This window comes from Hermetia illucens, chromosome 1, assembly GCF_905115235.1.
Source record: "Hermetia illucens chromosome 1, iHerIll2.2.curated.20191125, whole genome shotgun sequence".
Taxonomy (NCBI): Eukaryota; Metazoa; Arthropoda; class Insecta; order Diptera; family Stratiomyidae; genus Hermetia; species Hermetia illucens.
Genome location: NC_051849.1, coordinates 183836339 through 183855368, shown reverse-complemented (window position 1 = coordinate 183855368; position 19030 = coordinate 183836339). Strand labels below are relative to the sequence as shown.

The 19030-nt window shown below is 42.8% G+C and overlaps 1 protein-coding gene across 1 annotated transcript in view; it reads right to left on the bottom strand.

Moving 5' to 3' along the window:
- Positions 1-19030, bottom strand: part of LOC119646940 (lachesin) — a 182025-nt gene that overhangs the window by 56428 nt on the left and 106567 nt on the right. The window contains exons 5-7 of the mRNA XM_038047630.1: positions 7187-7372; positions 6329-6533; positions 5671-5811 (exon numbers count right to left, since the gene is read on the bottom strand). Coding sequence (XP_037903558.1) covers positions 5671-5811; positions 6329-6533; positions 7187-7372 — 532 coding nt within the window. The remainder of the gene's footprint in view (positions 1-5670; positions 5812-6328; positions 6534-7186; positions 7373-19030) is intronic.

Genomic DNA, 19030 nt, shown 5'->3' with positions numbered 1-19030 from the left:
TAGTACTAAAAACTCAATGCAGTCTAGAAGAGACTCCTTAAAGGTGATATAATGATCGTGATGGATGAAGCATAGTATTGGTGGCGATATATCAAAGATAGTAATATTCTGCAATCTTTGTCGTTTTGCCTTTGACACATTTATGGAGGCTACCCTAAACTCAGTAGAGTTTCAACAAACTTCGAACATTGGATCAAAATGCACGCCTTAATTAGAGAAATTAATACCTCAAGTTGTATTAAAAACTTTTTTGGTAGAGGAAAAGAGCGTAGCCACATTAAGGTCTCACATATAAGGCCGATAAATACTATCTTCTAAAACGTCTCTTCAGACTGTGACAGCTGCAAACTTCTCTAAATCGGAGGATGTCTCCCATGATAAAGGGTTCGCCAATTCTTTGGAAAAACCTGAGTATCTTCGTTAAAAGTCCAAGCAAATCAGACAGCTACGTATGAGATATAGAGTCGTCATGTCCTCTTTGGGTGTGTATAGCCGAGATCACCACCCTGATTTTCTACAGATCATTGCTTTCGGAGCAATGCAAGGGGTTTGATGTCCCTCTTGTTAAGACCCTGGATTCTAGGAAGAAAAAAACCGGCAAGGGGAAATGCTAGAACTTTTTCAAACGACTAAATAGGTCCCTGCGACTTCACCCTTCACAGTAGAGTTCATAGCAGATGATCTGAAGGCCTCTAAATACCCTTTCCCAGACTTCCCAGACTTCCCAGACTACATCCGCTTTCATCAAAACGACAGATGTATTTTCTGCCGAAAAGGCCCACTTCAATCAGCTTCGATATTACCCTAAATCCAACACAAAAAGTCTAAATCATCAGGCAGTAAATTAAATTTCATCATCGTTTCTTCTCATAAGGAAGAAGGTGAAGCAGCATTGATCTTACCAACTCAGCTGTGGATAATATCCAGCGATGTTTCGCTCCACCAACAGGCGACAACATGTTTGCAAAATACTGCCAACTTTTGTCAGGTATACTCAAGGTTTGATATCTATTTTTGGTATTTGATGGCCGGCGTTGAAATAGCCATACCTCACCGACTTCCATTTTGACATTGTGCTTCCTGAGATTTGTAATCATCACCACTATCATTTTCTCCCCCACCCGGGTCATACTATAATACTTCTCCACGTTCCGTTGAGCTTCACATGTTTCGGATGTCTTTTACTTCGTCAACCACACTTTAGTCAGCTGCGAAGTCGGGAATGGTAGTCTCTTTTAGGTGACGGCGATGTGTTCTGTCCCCTCTGTATCAGATATCCCTCTCTGAAAGATAATTTCCAATCTGTCTCGGCAGATACCCAGACATATTTATTTAATCCGATATAGCTCACATTTGTAGCTAGTTTATGGGGTTCAATTGGAATTTTAAGACTAGTGTCAACCCGGGAGAGCACTTACCAGAGCGAACTACGCATTCTGACAAGTCTGCAGCAATGTTTGTTGGATGCAGGCTTTTATTGTGATCCAGTGAGCCATAGGATAGATTAGTTTTCGTGTGGTCCATATGGTCTCCTTCACGTTGGTATGCATTCTCCGACTCCTGTGCATCAACAAAACTTGATTGTAGTCATATCCATATAAAATTTCGTGACGTTTCCAAAGTCCTTAATGGGAAGGATTCCTTTGAGAATTTTACGTTTCCAAGAAACCATAGAGATAGATCAGACGCTTGATTTTCTGGACACACTTTATTTCTTGGAGCAGAGGTGAGACTTCAGCAAATATTCAACTAGAAATTTATAAGGAAAGAATTTCGCTAAGTGTTATTGTTAAAGGCGAAGCCAGCCTGAATCTTCATCACTCTGCAATTTAGTTGTCCTAATAGACATCGTAGGTTAAGGCATTATTCATTTGAGCAAAACGACAACCTTAAATTCTCTTGAACGACCGGGTTTTCAAGGGGGTTAAGGACAAAGAGGACAAAGACGGTAATTTACCTATTATTCGACGAGTCGAAACAAATAGATTGTTCACTCTCCACATCCACAAACACTGTCGACATTTGAAGCAATTCCACCTGCCAGCGCCACTGAAGGCGAGGAAGCAATAAAACAAATGAAATCGGGGAAAGCGAAACGGCATCGCATCTGAGCTTCCGAAACGAAGAGCTGAGTCCCAACATTGTGGCTCTGCGAGTTCTTCAATTGGATTATTGTGGAAGGCAAGAAAGCACCGTAGCTCCAATATGGAAAATAAAAGGTAGTTGGAAAAAATAAATTTGATTTGTAGAATGGCCGGAGACGACCAAGAGGGGGAGTCATATCCCACAAACCTAAAAAGTTCGCGAAATGGATTGTGAAGCTCCGCTCGCAAACATTGAAGCTCCATCGATGTGGTCCGTCGATACGTGCTTACATTCCGCTGGGGGGTCCTGCCTCATATGTATTGTGAGGCGCGGCCTTTGAGGTTTCCCTTATTGTTTCAATTTTACGGGGTTAAACAGAAGTAAGGGAAAAGGAGGTCCTCAAATTAAAAGGAAATTATTTCAAATTCATTTCCTTTTGTACTTCATAAAATGAAAAAAAAAAATCCAGAGCAAGAGAAAATATAAAAATAGAAACGTAAAATAAGAATAGATAAAAATAACAATAGGGAAATAAAAATAAGAAAAATAATACACTACACACACACAAAATATATAATCAAGAAAAAAATAAAACAAAGATTAAAATATTAAATATGAAATATGGGATATAGGTTCCCTTCCCTTGAGAGCTCTCCAGGGAAGTTTACATGAGTTATGAAATGGATCAAATCCCAACCGCAATTAATCAAAATCAAATACGATCCTACTAAAGCTACATGGATGACTAGTTTACAAATGAGTTTGCACTTATTGTAAAAAAATGCTCTTGCATTGTTCTGGCACTTTCTCAGGTAAATATTGCAAGCCCGCAAAGCTAATGTCTTTCAGGACCTTTTTCTCTCTATCTTTTTTCTTTCTATGATCCGCTTCGAGTGAATTATGTTCTTTTTAGGAAAGTCCGAAGCCCTTCACGCTTTCGAAATGGAACACATTCACAGCCAACAACAAAAGTATATCGTGATTGTAGCTGTTCCCCCAGGAATAGTGCTCGACTAACCAGCAAAATCCGGAAACGCAATCTGGGACTGACCAGCTATGAGCAATAAAATATAATTCCTGCTTACGGCAAATTAGATACGCTGCGTCAAAAGAGTGAAGTGAAGAATGCAGTCAGCGTTGAGTCGAGCGTGTTGGGGGATACAAGATAAATTAGTTTTAGTTCCGAACTCGTGAACTGAGATCGTCCAGATATCAAGATCTGAGAAGACACAACCCTCCTTTTCGCGTTAAACATGCACGATCACCTATCGATGTTCGCACGGTAAAATTTCAAAACAATTTCACTCATTCTCAACCACTGCTAGCATATTTTTCAATATTAATATTTCTTCGGTGCACTAACATCTATGTCTCTGCATACGTGAAGAAAATAGGCAAAACAAGACCCCGGGTGGACAAAAATGCATCTATCCGTCGGTCGCAGCCGCAGCAGTAACAACGCACATGAAAGCTTCAGATCAAAACTTCAAATAGAGGTCACCCGTTCAAAGCTCCCATGCTAACCAATTTCCTACAAATTTGATTCTCCTCGCAAGAAAGGAGTGTACCCATAGAAACTCTTGGTGAATCCATCAAAACTGAAAATGCCCTCCAATGACCAACAAACAAGAAAGAACAATTTCAAACCGAGGTTATTCGTCAAAATTTGACAACACCAACCAACACTTTCTGGAAATCTTCTATATTGAAAATTGTTTGCACCGTGTAGTCGCCGAGAATCGAAATTCAACTCGCAGTCCAGCCACTCCACTATCCATCGATCAGCTGATCTCGATCCCGCTAATTTCCATCTAAAATACGAGCAATTTTTATATAAATATATAAATTGGATTTAGAATTTAAAAGAGAAGTAACAGGTGGTAGGCTTTGAGCAAATAGAAATAAAATTATAAATTGCAAATATTATGTGGTTAATGCAAGTGAATATCGAGGTGGGAAAGTAAAAAGTATAGAAGTATATTGGGAAAGGTAAGGTGTGTTAAAGCGGAAAGAAAGGGAAAAATATTAACTATCTTAAATGCATCCCCCCTTTTAAGATTACCTCCGGAAAAGGCGAACGAAGTTCTGCACATGTAGAAAAAGAGTAGTCCAGCAGAGAGTTCAAATTACACTCCGACCCGGTTACTATCCCATACCATGAACATTTTTCAACGCATTTTAGATAACCTTATTCGCGACATTGTTAAAATAACCGTGAATCATGCCAGGCTCGTCAAGAATGAAATTGCTTCACGCATTAGCACAGCTTGGATGCAGTGGCGTTCCACAAATGGCGTTTTTTTATCGTTGTATTTCCAATCTAAAATTTATCGCAGTGTCATCCGTCCTGTCGCCCTCTATGCTTCTGAGTTTTGGGCGACTATAAAAGACAATGAACGGCGTCTAGTGTTAAAGACGTTGAAGATGTTGCCTTGGACAAGTGATGTAATGCGTTATGATCAGAACCGAAATGAGGATATACGCGATTGATATCGTATTGCACCGACCGTGGAGACGTCTTCGATTGTATGACCATGTAATTCTCGCTCGCACTTGGCATAAACATCAACGTCTATGGAAAACGAGAAAAAGGCCAGCCAAAGCAGCTTTGGTTTGATACCCTGGATGGGGATTTAAAAGCCTCTCGACTGCATCCAGATCAGACGTTTAACAGAGCAAAATGGCGCAAATGATCATGGGGAGCCAACCCCCTTTCTAAACAGACAAGGGCTAGAGAAAAAGAAGAGGATTTTCACTTAGAAGTGTCCTGTCCACCTGAAATTCTGTTCCAAAAATAAAGTTCTGATCCAAAAATGGTCCTGAAAGTGCTTGTATAAATGCTATCCTGAAAGCGAATCAGTGATGATTTGACACCAGATGGACGAGCAGGATTCTCGACTTTTTCTTTTATGCGATCCCCAAAAGTGGACAGCGTTCCCCACTCCAGTACAACCTTATGAAGAAACTGTGGAACAGATGAGGTTTGCATAGAATGAAATACTAGCTTTCAACATCTATTGACAAAATGCTGGAATCTTATTTCAATGAATGGAAGTACTTCACTTTGGCTGTTTTTATAGTATATTATCGCGATATGTCAGAAATTTCAAGGCGATTTATCTACAGGAAAAACCACAGAGCACAAATCCAATATCACATTGTTCTATTTTCCTGTTCTATTCCTTCTTGCTTCCGACGTAAACCTTTCCTTAGAAACCGTCTCACAACCGAACTTCGTAATACAATCACATCATTGTCGGAGCTAAATTCCTCTTCTTGAAAGAACCTCCACCAAGCACTTCTCATTATTCGTATTAATTGTATTGCATCTTACATAAATTCAGGTGCTTTCCTGGCTCCTGATAAAATATACTCGACCTAATTATAACACAAATGTGGCAAGGTTTGACTTCGGTTCTCATTTGTCTGCACAATACAAAAGTTCCAACGATAAAATTCAAAGTGCGAACTCATATGCATACTCACCTGCATGAGGAAAGAACAACAAACCTAAATCTTGGTTACACAATTCCATTAGATGTAACAAAGTCCAACTACATGAAAAGCGTAGGATAGCATACTTACAGTTAACATGTACATCAAATCGTTTGCTGCACGACGGCGGAACTCCATTCGATGCTATGCACAGGTATCCGCCCATATCCGTCCGATGTACCTGATTTAATATGAGCCTTTCACCTTCCACCGCTTTAACAGCAACTGGCACTGGAAAACCCCAAAAACACGTGACATTAGAATCACAGCCAGGTTACATGCATGACTTCTTGTTCTCTCGGTAAGCCCATGCAACCGCACTCTACAATCCTTTCCGAACACAATATGCTAACTTTGATTCCGCCAGAGACGGTATTCTGGTGCAACCTGCATACCGTTCACGTTCCATAATGTGTTGGGAAAGTATTGGAACAGGAAAACCAAATTTTCGGGACTTTTCTAAAGAGGGGACCGGATATGGGACGTTCGAAAATGTGATTTGCATGTAAATCTAGCATGGATGAAAAGATATATTCGTCCTTATAAGGAAGGAGCTGAGAGGAAGCAATTCCGGACATTTGTCTCTTTGCAAGAGGTACTCCGGTCCAGTATTAATAAGCAGCTTGGCCGAAAAATGTCACCCGAAACTGTAGCTCAATTCCACGCTTCACCTTGCAAATTCAGACACAAAATCTCTGGAATGCTCTTCTCAAATACCTGGCCCAGAAGAATAGAGTCCCCTACTAACCTCGCTTGTCTTTTGATTCACTCCTAAGAATAATATCCTTGCCGTCTTCTCGCCTCCATTGTACCGTCGGCGATGGCACTCCCGTTGCTCGGCAATAAAGTTGAATTGTTCCACCCTCGTTGTTTGCTCCTCGCGGCGGTGATTCACTGTAAACGTCCTCCTCGTCCAGGATATCAGGTGGCACGACGACGCTAAGGTAGCCCGACTAAAGTAGGTACATGAAAATAGAGGAACAAGTGGAAGATGAAGATGCTGGAATAGATGATATAATTTCAGGAAGTTGAAGGATTTTAGTCAATTAATTCACCCTAATATAGAATTGAGAGAGAGTTGGTACCGCACACTTGGTCTCGATACGAGCGGGTGCCAGGAAGGACTGAATAATTGGTGTCAGAAATGTCTGCAGCGCATGAAATTTACGATCTAATTATCTCCTTTGACATCCTGCTTCGTCTCGTTAAATCGGCATTCCTGATTTGTATCAAATTAAGCTGCATATAATTGTTCGTTACGCGGTTTATAATTAATTATTCATGACACTGTAGCATTGGGAGCATTGCGGATACATACCCGGTGGACGAGTAATTACTACCGGATGAGATACAGAGCTGATACCTCTATATGTATATGGAGATATGTTCAGGATGGAATGCTGCATAGCTCAGAGCCTGACATAGTGACTTATATTAAGTGTATATGACTAGAAATTGAATGATTTGCTGATACAGCAAATTTAATGCCAAGTGCCTTTCCTTCTCCAACCACCCCAGAAAAGGAAATCGATTCACTCTCAAACGGTAGATTCCGAGAAAGTATTCCTCCTTCGCGGGTCAACTGTAACTTCCTTGTGGCGCTTACCTGAAATTTCATAGGATCCGTATTCACTTGGCACATGTAGCTTCCGGAATCGTTCAGTTGAACATGAGATATGTGGAGTTTCCAGGTGTTGTGACCATTATGTGTCACTGATAATCTTGGATTTAGAGCCACCATGTGAGTATGTATGGCTAGTATCGCTTTCGTATCCGATTTAATCCAGGCAACCTGAAAATACAGACACATGCACTGTAAACATAATGTTATTTGCTTAATAATGAGATTGTTAGGACTCAGGAGATATCCTCGGCGAAAATTTAGGAGGATTCAAGCTAAGAGATTAGAGCTCACCAGTATCGGCAGATTGTGATGGTCCTAGAGCTCCAGGGGATAATGCTATTTGGTTATACGATACATAGGGGTACGAAGAACTTACACTTGGTGAGGAAGGATATAGACATAGTTTGGAGCTTTCAGAAGTATTGTGTTTGTCAATCGTTATCTCAACAAAAGACCATAGTATGCAAATCAAGGACAAGGCTGTCATTTAAGGGAGATTTAGCTTTTTGATCAGCTGGAAAGGATAATTGTAAATTAACTGCAGAAAGATTGATGCAGTTATTACTTTATCATTATCCCTGAGTTTTGGGGTAGAAGAATTCTATGATCCCAAAGATAACAAATAACTCATGGAATTTTATGATTATTTGTCCTTTTGGTGACGGTTGAAGTAAACCCTGTCATAATTGAACATTATATAATTAGGTGTTGTCCGAAATAACCGAATGCACATTAAGCTAAATTAACAAAGTATTTCAGCTACTTCACGTTACATTTAGATTTACTTTACACAGGTTTCCTTACAAGCAATTGAAGTTCGAAATTTATTCAAATACGCATTACAGAAGTGGAAGGAATCATTCAATTAATAATAAAAGCATATTTCTTCTTCGATGATACTATGGTCCAAATTGAGCCTTTTTCTTTTTAAGACACAACTGTATCTGCGAAATAATTGAAGTGATTCCTAATCTAGACCAAAAAAACCTCGATTAGTGTAGTCGCCCGATATAGCTAGTCTGTTGCTGTTTTAGGAATTTGACTCCTTGATCTAAATCATCATAAATCTTCTTTCTTTATGGCCCCGAAAAACACACGGAGGATCGCTGCTGAACCAACACCAACAGCTCTAATACCAAACCATATCTCCACTTCCACGTGGTGACCGGGAGCTCTTTCTTAACGAATAGCTACAGACTAAGTAGAATGGAGGCGAGTCTCCTGCGCCTAAAAACGGCACAAATTGTACCAACTTTTTCTACAGGTTAGAGGTTGGGTAGGGCTGATAACCCTACATGGAAAACAACTTGATACATGGAAAACAACTTGATACAAAACCACAACAGGAGAATCGGACTGGACTGAGGCTGTAGAACGAACCCTCGAAGCCTGTCCCAGATATGATATCAAAATCATACTTGGGGATTTTAACAGCCAAGTAGGGAAGGAGCCCGTATTCAGGCGATACGTTGGCTCCCATAGCTTACACGAAAAACCAAATGATAACGCACTGCGGATTATTCAATTAGCAGGGTCACACGAAATGGTTGTTGGAAGTATCTGGTTTACGCGGAAAGCGGTCCACAAACATACGTGGGCCTCTCCAGACGGGGCCACCTTCAACCAAATTGACCACGTATTGTTCGAATGCCGCCACCTCTCGGCCTTGATGAATTTCAGAATATATAGGAGGCCCAATATAGACTCGGATCATTATCCCGTTGGCATGGTGCTCCGAGCTCGAACAACAACACCACCCAGAATCCCCTCTGACAACCAAGTGACAGTTAACGCTGAAGCCATCGACAACACAGCCCTCCGCAACACCTATAAGAGGGAATTGGATGCCGCAATAATCGCAGTCAACAGAGGACCTGGAGATGAAGCATCCAAAAATGATCTTCACAATCACCTGAAGAACGTCATCATGGATACGGCCACAAACGTGCTTGGCCCCAGCCGCAAAAGGAGTCGGAACGGCTGGTTTGACGATGAATATAAGCTAGCAATGGAACAGAAGACTGCCGCATACCGAGTAATGTTGCATTCTCAAAGAATGCGGGCACGCGCAGAGACTTATCACGAACTCCGTCGAGCGGAGAAGCGACTTCGCGGACGGAAAAAGGAAGCTTGAAGAACCAACAAGTATGTGAACTAGAAAAGTACAGGGAGCAACGTTCTACCAACAAGTCAGCAGGATGAAGCTTTATACACCCCGATGCTTTTCCTGCCGAGACAAAGAAGGAAATCTGATTTCCGACAGAATGGGCATATTGGAGCGATGGGTTGAGTATTTTGATGAACTACTGAACAACCAGAACATCGGCGAGTTGGAGGTCCCGCCAACTGAAGGCGACGGACAAATACTGCTACCACCAATACTGTAAAGAAGAAACAGTTCATCGGCTTCAAAATCATAAGTCGCCAGAAGCGGATGGAATTACAGCCGAATTGGTTAAATATGGAAGCGACCAATTACACCAAGTGGTTCGTCAACTTGTGCTCAAGGTGTGACACAGCGAATCAATGTATAACGACTGGCAACGAGGTATTATCTGTCTCATACATAAAAAGGGAGATATCACACAGTGCAGCAATTATAGAGGTATCACGTTGCTGAGTACCATCTATAATATATTCTCCGCTATCTTGCTAGGCCGGATAGCCCCATACGCCCAGAACATCATTGGCCCATACCAAAGAGGTTTCACTCCAGGCAAATCAGCAACAGATCTGATTTTCTCACTGCGGCGAGCGATGGAAAAACTGTTGGAATACAGACATCAGCTGCACCACTTATTCATCGACTTTAAAGCCCCCTATGATGGCATAGGCAGGATAAAACTGTACACGGCCATGAGAGAATTCGGTATACTGGCCAGGTCAGATAAAAGCAGTAGGATCACTTTGAAGACCATTCGACATCAACAATAGTCTACGACAAGGGGATGCACCATCATGCGTCCTCTTTAACCTGGCCCTCGAGAAAGTGATCCGTGATGCTGAGGTAAATACAAAAGGAACGATACTGTTTAAGGCCACCCAACTAGTGGCCTATGCTGATGATATCGACGTCATGGGAAGAACCACCGGAGACATACAAACTGCCTTCATCCAGATCGACCAGGCGGTTATCGGCGCGAGATCTTGGGCTGCACACCAATGAAGGCAAGACAAAGTATATGGTGGCAACGTTTGCACAAAAAACCAACCAACCAACAACATCAAACCGCACTGGTCAAACAGGAAGAATGAAAATGGGAGACTAAACTTCGAGACCGTTGATAATTTCTCCTATCTAGGGTCAAAATTCACAACCGATAACAGCTACGATGATAAAATCCGCGCACGGTTGTTGGGAGCCAACAGAACCTATTTCAGGTTACAAAAACTGTTCCGCTCGAAACATCTCACCATAGGGTCAAAGCTCTTACTGTACAAGACTATGATCTTGCCAGTCCTCATATATTCCTCGGAAACTTGGGTTCTTAGCAAGAAAAATTGCGAACTCTTGGCCGCGTTCGAGAGAAGAATCCTACGAAGAATTTTTGGCCCCCCACATGAGGATGGACGATTCCGTAGCCTACACAATGACGAAATCTATGAGCGATATCATGACCGTCCGGTTGTGGATAAAATCCGGCTCAATAGGTTACGGTGGGCGGGTCACTTAATCCGTATGGATGAGGATGATCCCACCCGCAAAGTCTATAAGGGCAATATCTATGGTAGAAAAAGAAGACCAGGCTGACCCTGCCTAAGATGAAGCGATGGGGTAGGCCAGGACGCCAGAGCTTTTAGGGATATCGAATTGGTAGACTTCGGCGCAAAACCGGGATGTCAGGAATCCCTTATTATGGCAGGCCTAAACCAGATATCGGTTGTAACACCCTTGATTATGATGATTTTTTTATGATAATGAAGTCAATTTTGTTAAAAGTGCGTCCGCCAGATAATATGTGCATACATGTTCCTCCAGCTTGTCTGTAGTAAATTATTGTATTCCAATGTCAGCGCTGAAGTCCCCCATTAATATTTGGATGCCATTGGAAAGAAGCCCGTCGAAAATTCTGTTCGATCAGGAGCAGAATTCGTCCGGAAGGGGCACATTAACTTTAAAATGAAAGACTAAGCTGTCAAGTGAATATGACTTGACAAAGTATGGAACCAAAAGCGAGCAACTCACTGTTATTTTTTGGACGACTGACCCCTAATTTAAGGAAGGAAAATACCCATTTTCGTAAAAAGCAACTGAAACTAATCAAACATTGCATGAAATTAAATGTAGATGGATCAGTACTTGGTGAAAATGTTCCTTCTTATAGAAAAAATATGGTTTTTTGCAATATGACCCATCAAAAAATGTTGATGAGATTGTTCGAATTATCAGACCTCTGGTTCTGAATAAGTTGCAGAAACCAAACTTCTTCGTTACGTCAAATAATTTTTGTAGTGTGAGGAGATAGAAACTATTCATTTGGATATAGGAGGTGTGACAATGGACTTCCGGAAACTTATGAATTAAACACATGCAAAGAAATTTACGAACATAAATATGATAATTCCCTAAATATAACCCGCCCAGTACGGCGATTATAGTTTTGTTGACCTTTGGTACACCACCATAATATGATAAGTTCTGTTAAGGTGCAACTCCAACCTGTGAAGTACCGGTAGCAACTCTAGGATGCCAACATTGAACATAGAGGAACATATTCACAATGAATGTTACCGCGGAATACCGGAAGCTAAACACTTCGATATATATATTTCCACCCTCTAACTCCGCCTTTCATATGAGTCCACTTTAGATACTGATGGCATCAAATACATCTTAGAGTGTGATAAATTCACGTGAAATATAAACTTTGATCTTTTATAACTTTGATGATAATGCGTGGATTTTTTTTTTAAACTTCAAAATTGGGTATTATATTAACCAATATCCTACAGACCTGTCTGTCTACTGAATACAGTAGGCAGGGTCCGGGAGTGATTCCAGTGGATGTTTTAGCTGATGAAGTAAGCCGCTTGTACGAGAGGCAGGAAGCGAGCCTTAGCAAGCAGACCGAGGGAATGACGTCATTGGCGGTTGCGTGACACACAGCATGAGAACAGGCGAGGAATGTTCAGTGGAAATACAGACCAATCCCGAACATATGGATATGGACTGCACGAAACCATGGCGCGAGGAGTTACGACTTGACTCAATTCTTAAGCGGACATGGTGGGTACAAAAAGAAACTCTATAGGCTTGAATTGGATGAATCACCGGATTGCGTTTCATGTGAAATTGCAGAAGAAGATGCACAACACATTTTCTTCTTCTTCAAGATTCGAATGAACAAGGAGAAAGCTCGACATTTTTCGACCCAAACATGGTTCGTTATTGCGCCGGTGTGTCAAACCGTCGAGCATCGAAAAGTTCACCGTCGACAGGGCCCGCTTTGAGCGGCGTCAAAAAGACAAAATACCTGCATCACCAGCACACCAGCATCGAGAATGAAAGAAATAACAGCACAAAAAAGCACATAACAACATAACAAAGACAGCAGAATACAATTTCGAAAGCGTTGATAAGTTCTCCTTCCTAGGGTGGATTTTGTCAGCCAACGTCTTACCATAGCACCAACGTACAAGGCAATGATAAGTAGGAGACTTTCACCAAAAGAAATTGTGAACTCTTAGCCGCGTTCGAATGAAGAATATTTCGAAGAATTTTTAGCCCCCTACAGAAGAATGGGTCGATTCCGTAGTCTCGTAGCCGCGACACCGCGACCCTTTAGTTGTGGATAAAATCCGGCTCAAAATGATGCGGCGTATGGTCACGTAATCCATATAGTTGAGGATGATTCAGCCCAGAAAATTTATAAGAGAAATATTTAATGGTAGAAAAAGAAGACCTAGCGATGACGCCAAACAACGTTTCAGGGTATCAAATCGGCTGACCTCGACGGAATGACTGGAGCTCCTTGTTAAGGCAGGCCTAGAGCGGATACCGCTTGTTGCGTCATTGTTGATGAAGATGATATGTCACTCCACTAATAGTGAAAGGTTAGCGATAATAATTAAAGAAAGAAAATAGTTAAAAAGATCCTCCCCTTCCTTTGCATCACAATGTAGGATTTCATCTGAAGCTGACAATTAAGGCTTGAAGATGCAAAGCGTAACGGATAATTTAATATCACCTAAATTTTTACAATAAGTGGGGAAGCGAAAAAAAAAAAACCGCAAAAAACTTTAATAATTTTAGCTTATAGAAAGTGAATATCGAGAAATCCTCCCAAGAACACTTGGGCGATTGCAATGGAAGAAAACAAAAAGTCGAAAAGATGCTCTTTTCCTCCCATCACATCCACCTGCATGTAAAATTCCTTTTGAGATACGTTTTACTATACATCAATAATATCATAAAATTTTTCTCTTAGAAGTCGACTACAATCGTCAATACGATACGAGCTGTGGCGCTGTTCGAGGTCTCAGGAAGCTGAAGTAGGGGCTTCAGCCCCAAAGTTACACTTACTCCTATCTATGGCAGCCCGCGAGTACGAACTCCACGAAGAAGACAGAAGCTAAAACCGAGGAGATACTAGGCAAGGATGAAGAGGCGGGCGCAGATCAAAAATGTTGTCTGGCGAAGGAGTTTTCAAGAGGAATCACTCAGCGAGGTCCTGCAAAGTGAGGTGGGGAACGGCAACTTCACTGCTTTACAATGCCCATGTTCTGGAAAGAAACCTAGAAAAGATCGGTAAAACTAAGAAAAGAACTTTATACAAAGACCAAATAGTTTCCCAGTCGACTGTCTTAGCAAAGTTGACGAGGAAAGGCTTATCCGCAGCTTTCAACTGTCCTTCTGAAAACGTCAGGAAAGGACAGAAAAAGGGGTTGAAAGAACTGGAAGAATCCCTGCGCTCTGCTACCTTCTACAGACTTACATAGTCACAACCGTACTTTCCGCTAATTGCAACATAGGCAGGTAAACCAATGGACGGCAAGACCTTTGCAGCAGTCTTCGGCAATTTTCGCCAGAAGACCAGCCCGATGATAGTGCAGAATAAGTATCCTTCATAAGAAAAATATAGAGTGAATTCAGTAGAAGGAAAACCGTCAAGAGTACATTCTGTAAGATAGTAGAGGAGCCTCTGTGAGAGGAGGCTCTCGTTTCCAGCCTAGAATTTGTGTAACCACTGAAGATCCTGGACTATCTTATAGAAAAGACCGAAGTGGAAAAAGGCATCAAGAGTAAATGTCTATAAGCTACCAATACCCGGATAAGAATTACCAAGGGCAATTTCTCTTGTAGTTTTGAACCCCAAATCTACGCCAACCTTCTGTGGAGGGGTGGCAAGTTTAAACGATTATTTTGAGGGTACATTGGCTGCAACTGGCTGGAACTTACGCTGACCTAAATTCAGTTACGAACCTAATAATGGCGGGCTTTTTATTAATTTTATGCCTCAAGGGCCCTACCTCAGCGCGGAAAGAGTGCTATACGCCCCTTCGTTTGACACAAACACAAACCGTTCAAACAAACGAGAGAAAACATACACCAAAATGACAGACTACCGATCAGCTAAATGGAGACCCCCTAGCGCGATAAATAAAAGGAAAGGTAGACTTTGTTATAGGCTGCTCACCTGAAGAACCGGAACTCTGCCCAAACCCTGTTCACTTGATGCCGAATGAAAGGACTGCCTTATACATTACATTGTAATTCCTGTGCGTCTCGGGCATGTCAACAGATTGAAAAGCTGCGGGCATAGCCTACTTTTTACCATGAAAAAGCCGGAAGAGGTTGTCCTATATTTAAAAATTAAGAAGCAGAGACAAAAAAACTACTGTTCCACAAACAGCCGGGTATATTGCATTCAGCGCTTGCATAAAGCGAGGAATTTTTCCATACCGCTTGGAGATGGCTTGGCTCGCGCTAACCAGCAAAGGCAAAAAAAACTTAAGCTGGCGACTATACTGTATGTTTCATAGAGATACTGGAAAAGCAGATACACACCCCCGTGAAGTTATTCGCTAGGTATTTCGATTTAAAGTAGGGAAATAAACAGTAGCTACTATTATGGGTGCCGTGGTTGACGTTCATGCTGTTCGATCTTAACGGGTAGTGCTCATCGTAAGGGCTAATGCTAGAAATGACTCCAATCTCTGGACCGCTTACTAGAATAGACTGCTAAGACTCCACATACCAGAAGAGTCACAGTGGACGCGCGCAAAGCAAGCTTGAAATGCGTGTATAGATATGACTTATAAGTCGATGGATAACTACCCATAATTGCCTCGTGAAAATCCAAATGTTCATCTTGAATAAAAACGGAATCCCGGCCTGCGTCCTATAGTAATAAGCCGCACAGTTATAGGACTAAAGCTAGCGACTAAGTATCTTGAAGGGATACTCCATTCGAAGAAGCACGAAGCAAATCGAACAGCCGCTTAAGATGGCTAATGGTGTACATTGGAGGCCTAACCCATAGCTGGAAATCGCAGAGCTCCGGAAGGAATGTCACAGGCTCCGCCGCTTAACACAACGTCTAGGCGACCGGGAGGAGGCATGTACCATAATGATGGAGTACAAATCAGCCAAAAGGAGACTTCGCAGCGCAATAAACAAGAGCAAAGCTCGCTGCTGGCAAGATCTGATCGACGAGGTGGGGACTCGGTTACAAACTTGTAACCCGAAAAATCGGGGCTCTGCGGAAACCCTGTTCACTTAAGGCCGAGCAGATGGACCGCATTGTGAGGGCACTCTTCCCTGCTCACCCCGTATGGGATGGTGACGTCGGCGCGGAGAGCGCAGAGGAATGTCCACTTTTCTCCGTAAAAGAGTTGGAACAGGCAGTCCTCTCTATGGAAAACAAGAAGGCGCCAGGACCCGATGGTATTCCAGCAGAGGTGTACAAACTGGTATTCCAACACCGGCCAGACCTACTGCTCGGCGCATTCAACGCTTGCCTGAAAGAGGGCATTTTCCCTGCTCGTTGGAAAGTTGCGAGGCTTGCGCTGATCCCTAAGGGGAAAGGCGATCCCGAACTACCGTCTTCATACCGCCCACTATGTATGCTTGATACTGCTGGGAAAGTGCTCGAAAAGCTCATCAGAAGTAGACTCGCTGAAGCGATACGCGCTGCCTGATATTTATATCCCCTTCAGTTTGTTTTTAGGGCATACAGATCGACAATTGATGCTGTCATGCAGGTCGTGGACGCCGTTCGACGAGCAGAGGCGCATAGCCGCCGAACTCGACGGGTGGTGCTCCTCGTAACGCTTGACGTCAGAAACGCCTTCAAGTCCGTAAGATGGAAAGATATTCTAGGCACACTGACAATACCTTCAACGTGCCGAACTATCTCTTACGGATTTTGAGGGACTATCTGAGGAACCGCTCCCTGCTCTATGAAACACTAGAGGGTCAAAGGTGGATGGAGGTCACATCGGGGGTAGCACAGGGATCCATCCTAGGGTCGGACCTCTAGAACGCTACCTATGACAGTCTGCTTAAACTCGACATGCCAGAAGAGTCGCGCCTGGTCGGCTACGCAGTTGATGTCGCAGCGCTTGTTACTGGACGCACTGTCGAACAGCCGCAAAGCAGACTCGGCATATTGATGCGACGGATAAGCGGATGGATGACTACTCATGGTTTCAACCTTGCACTGGAAAAAACCGAAGTAGTCATCCTGACTAAGAAGAGAATTCCGACCTTGCGTCCCATATCGTTCGGCGAGTCGATAATCGAGTCAAAATCGGCGGTAAAGTACCTCGGGTTGACTCTTGACTCAAAGATGAACTTTCTGAGCAAATCCAAGCAGCAGCGAACAAGGCTGCGGCTGGAGTTTCGGCATTAAGTAGGCTAATGGCAAACATTGGGGGTCCTACGTCTAGTAGGGGACGTCTCCTGATGAGCTCAACGCAGTCTGCCCTGCTCTACGGTGCAGAGGTATGGGCTGGCGCTCTTAACAAGGAGGTATATCGTAGACGCCTCGCGCAAGTACAGAGACGGGGAGCTTTACGGGTGGCGTCTGCGTACCGCACACTCTCTGAACCGGCCGTGATGGTGATCGCGGGAGTTATCCCCGTTTCCCTTCTTGCTAGGGAGCGTCAGGCCATATACAAGCGCAAGGGAGATGAGCCAAGGGAGGTGGTTGCTCGCGAAGAGCGGCAACACACTCTAGACGAGTGGCAGCTCTCTTGGCAAAATGAAACTAAAGGCAGATGGACTGTGCGGTTCATCGACAACTTAGGTGCGTGGCTGAATCGGAAGCATGGTGAGACTGACTATTTCCTTACCCAATTTTTAAGTGGGCATGGAAATTTTCAGTCTTACCTGCACAAGATTGGAAAGGCGCGTTCTCCGGATTGTGTGTTTTGCAATGGAGGTGTGGACGATGCCCACCACACTTTTTTTTCTTGTGGAAGGTGGGATGGGGTTCGTCAACAGCTCTATTTAAACACAGGGGATCTCTCTCCAGACAACATTGTGGAAGAGATGCTGAGGACTGCTGATAGCTGGAACCGTATTGCCCATTACGTTCGGGCCCTTCTCGTTGCTAAGGAGATAGAACTCGACCGGTGGAGGAGCCGGATAACAGGGGGTTCCTTGAACTGACAGTTCCCTTCCTCCTCTCCCCTCCCGTTGGTGAAAGGAATTCCCTGATTTGAAGGCTCCGCAAGGCGGGAGAGTTCGGGGGCTGGCCCGAAGTAATGTGACAAACGGTTCCAGGCTAGCTCTCTGACGATGGGGAGGTGTTTAGTTGGTAGTCCGACGACGTACCGAATCGGCAGTCCAACACTGTGTGCGTAAATGCATTCACCTACCCTACCCCAAAAAAAAAAAAAAACCCATAGCTGGAGATGGTTTCTCCGTCCCTTCCGTTCTACTCTACGGTGCGGACTGACGCTCTTAGCACTTTGTGCCTGGGACTTGCCTAGCGTATTTTATCAAAGTTCATGATGAACACAACGCTGATCCTTGGTAAGGAACACAGATGGCCCTGTGTTGCAGATTACTTTTGGGTTCTTCTTGTTGCGAAGGATATTGAACCAAACTGGTGGAGGAACTGGCTGGAAGTTACAAATTTCCTTGCTGCTCGCACCTCCCGTTTGTGAAGGGAATTCTGGAAGGCTAGCATGGAGTAATAGGTAAGTTGGTTCTAGGCTACTTTCCAGATGACTTTGCTGAAATCCATGTGGAGAGGAATGTGGTAGTGTAACTTATATATTTTCTGTGTATTTATCCAGTTCCAATGAACATTGGCCTTTTAGTTGACCATAGGTGATATGTTTAATTGAATCTGCACTGAAGGGGTCTTCAGTAAGCCAAGCTCTTTTAGTATTTTTATTATTATTTCGGAGAAAGGTTTCGAATCCCAGCCCATGCATAATAATGTTCATATAAAGACATTTTTGAATTTGTTTCGGGTCACGGTTTGATTCTTAGACATCTAAATTTAAACGATTCTATATCTGCAGTTAATGTTTCCTTGAAAAGTGAATACAAATATTCGCATCTCTCACTTCCATGATAAGAAGAATCTAAAATCGGATCCTTGCCTGCAGAAATATATTCAGGACTTGGAACAAAATAATAACAAAAATGATGAATATCAACAATGCCCTGGGCTATTTATTCTATACGTGTCAATCCCAACATGGGAAACCTATTAGGTAGATTTGTATGCCATTACCAAAAGCGGGATATGAGGAAATATCGATGGGATTTTATTATCCTTCGTCGTATATGTTTGAATATTTTCATATTTTGTACTCATGTATGCCACCATATTCATATGAACACTCGTGCGCGTATATGCATATCGA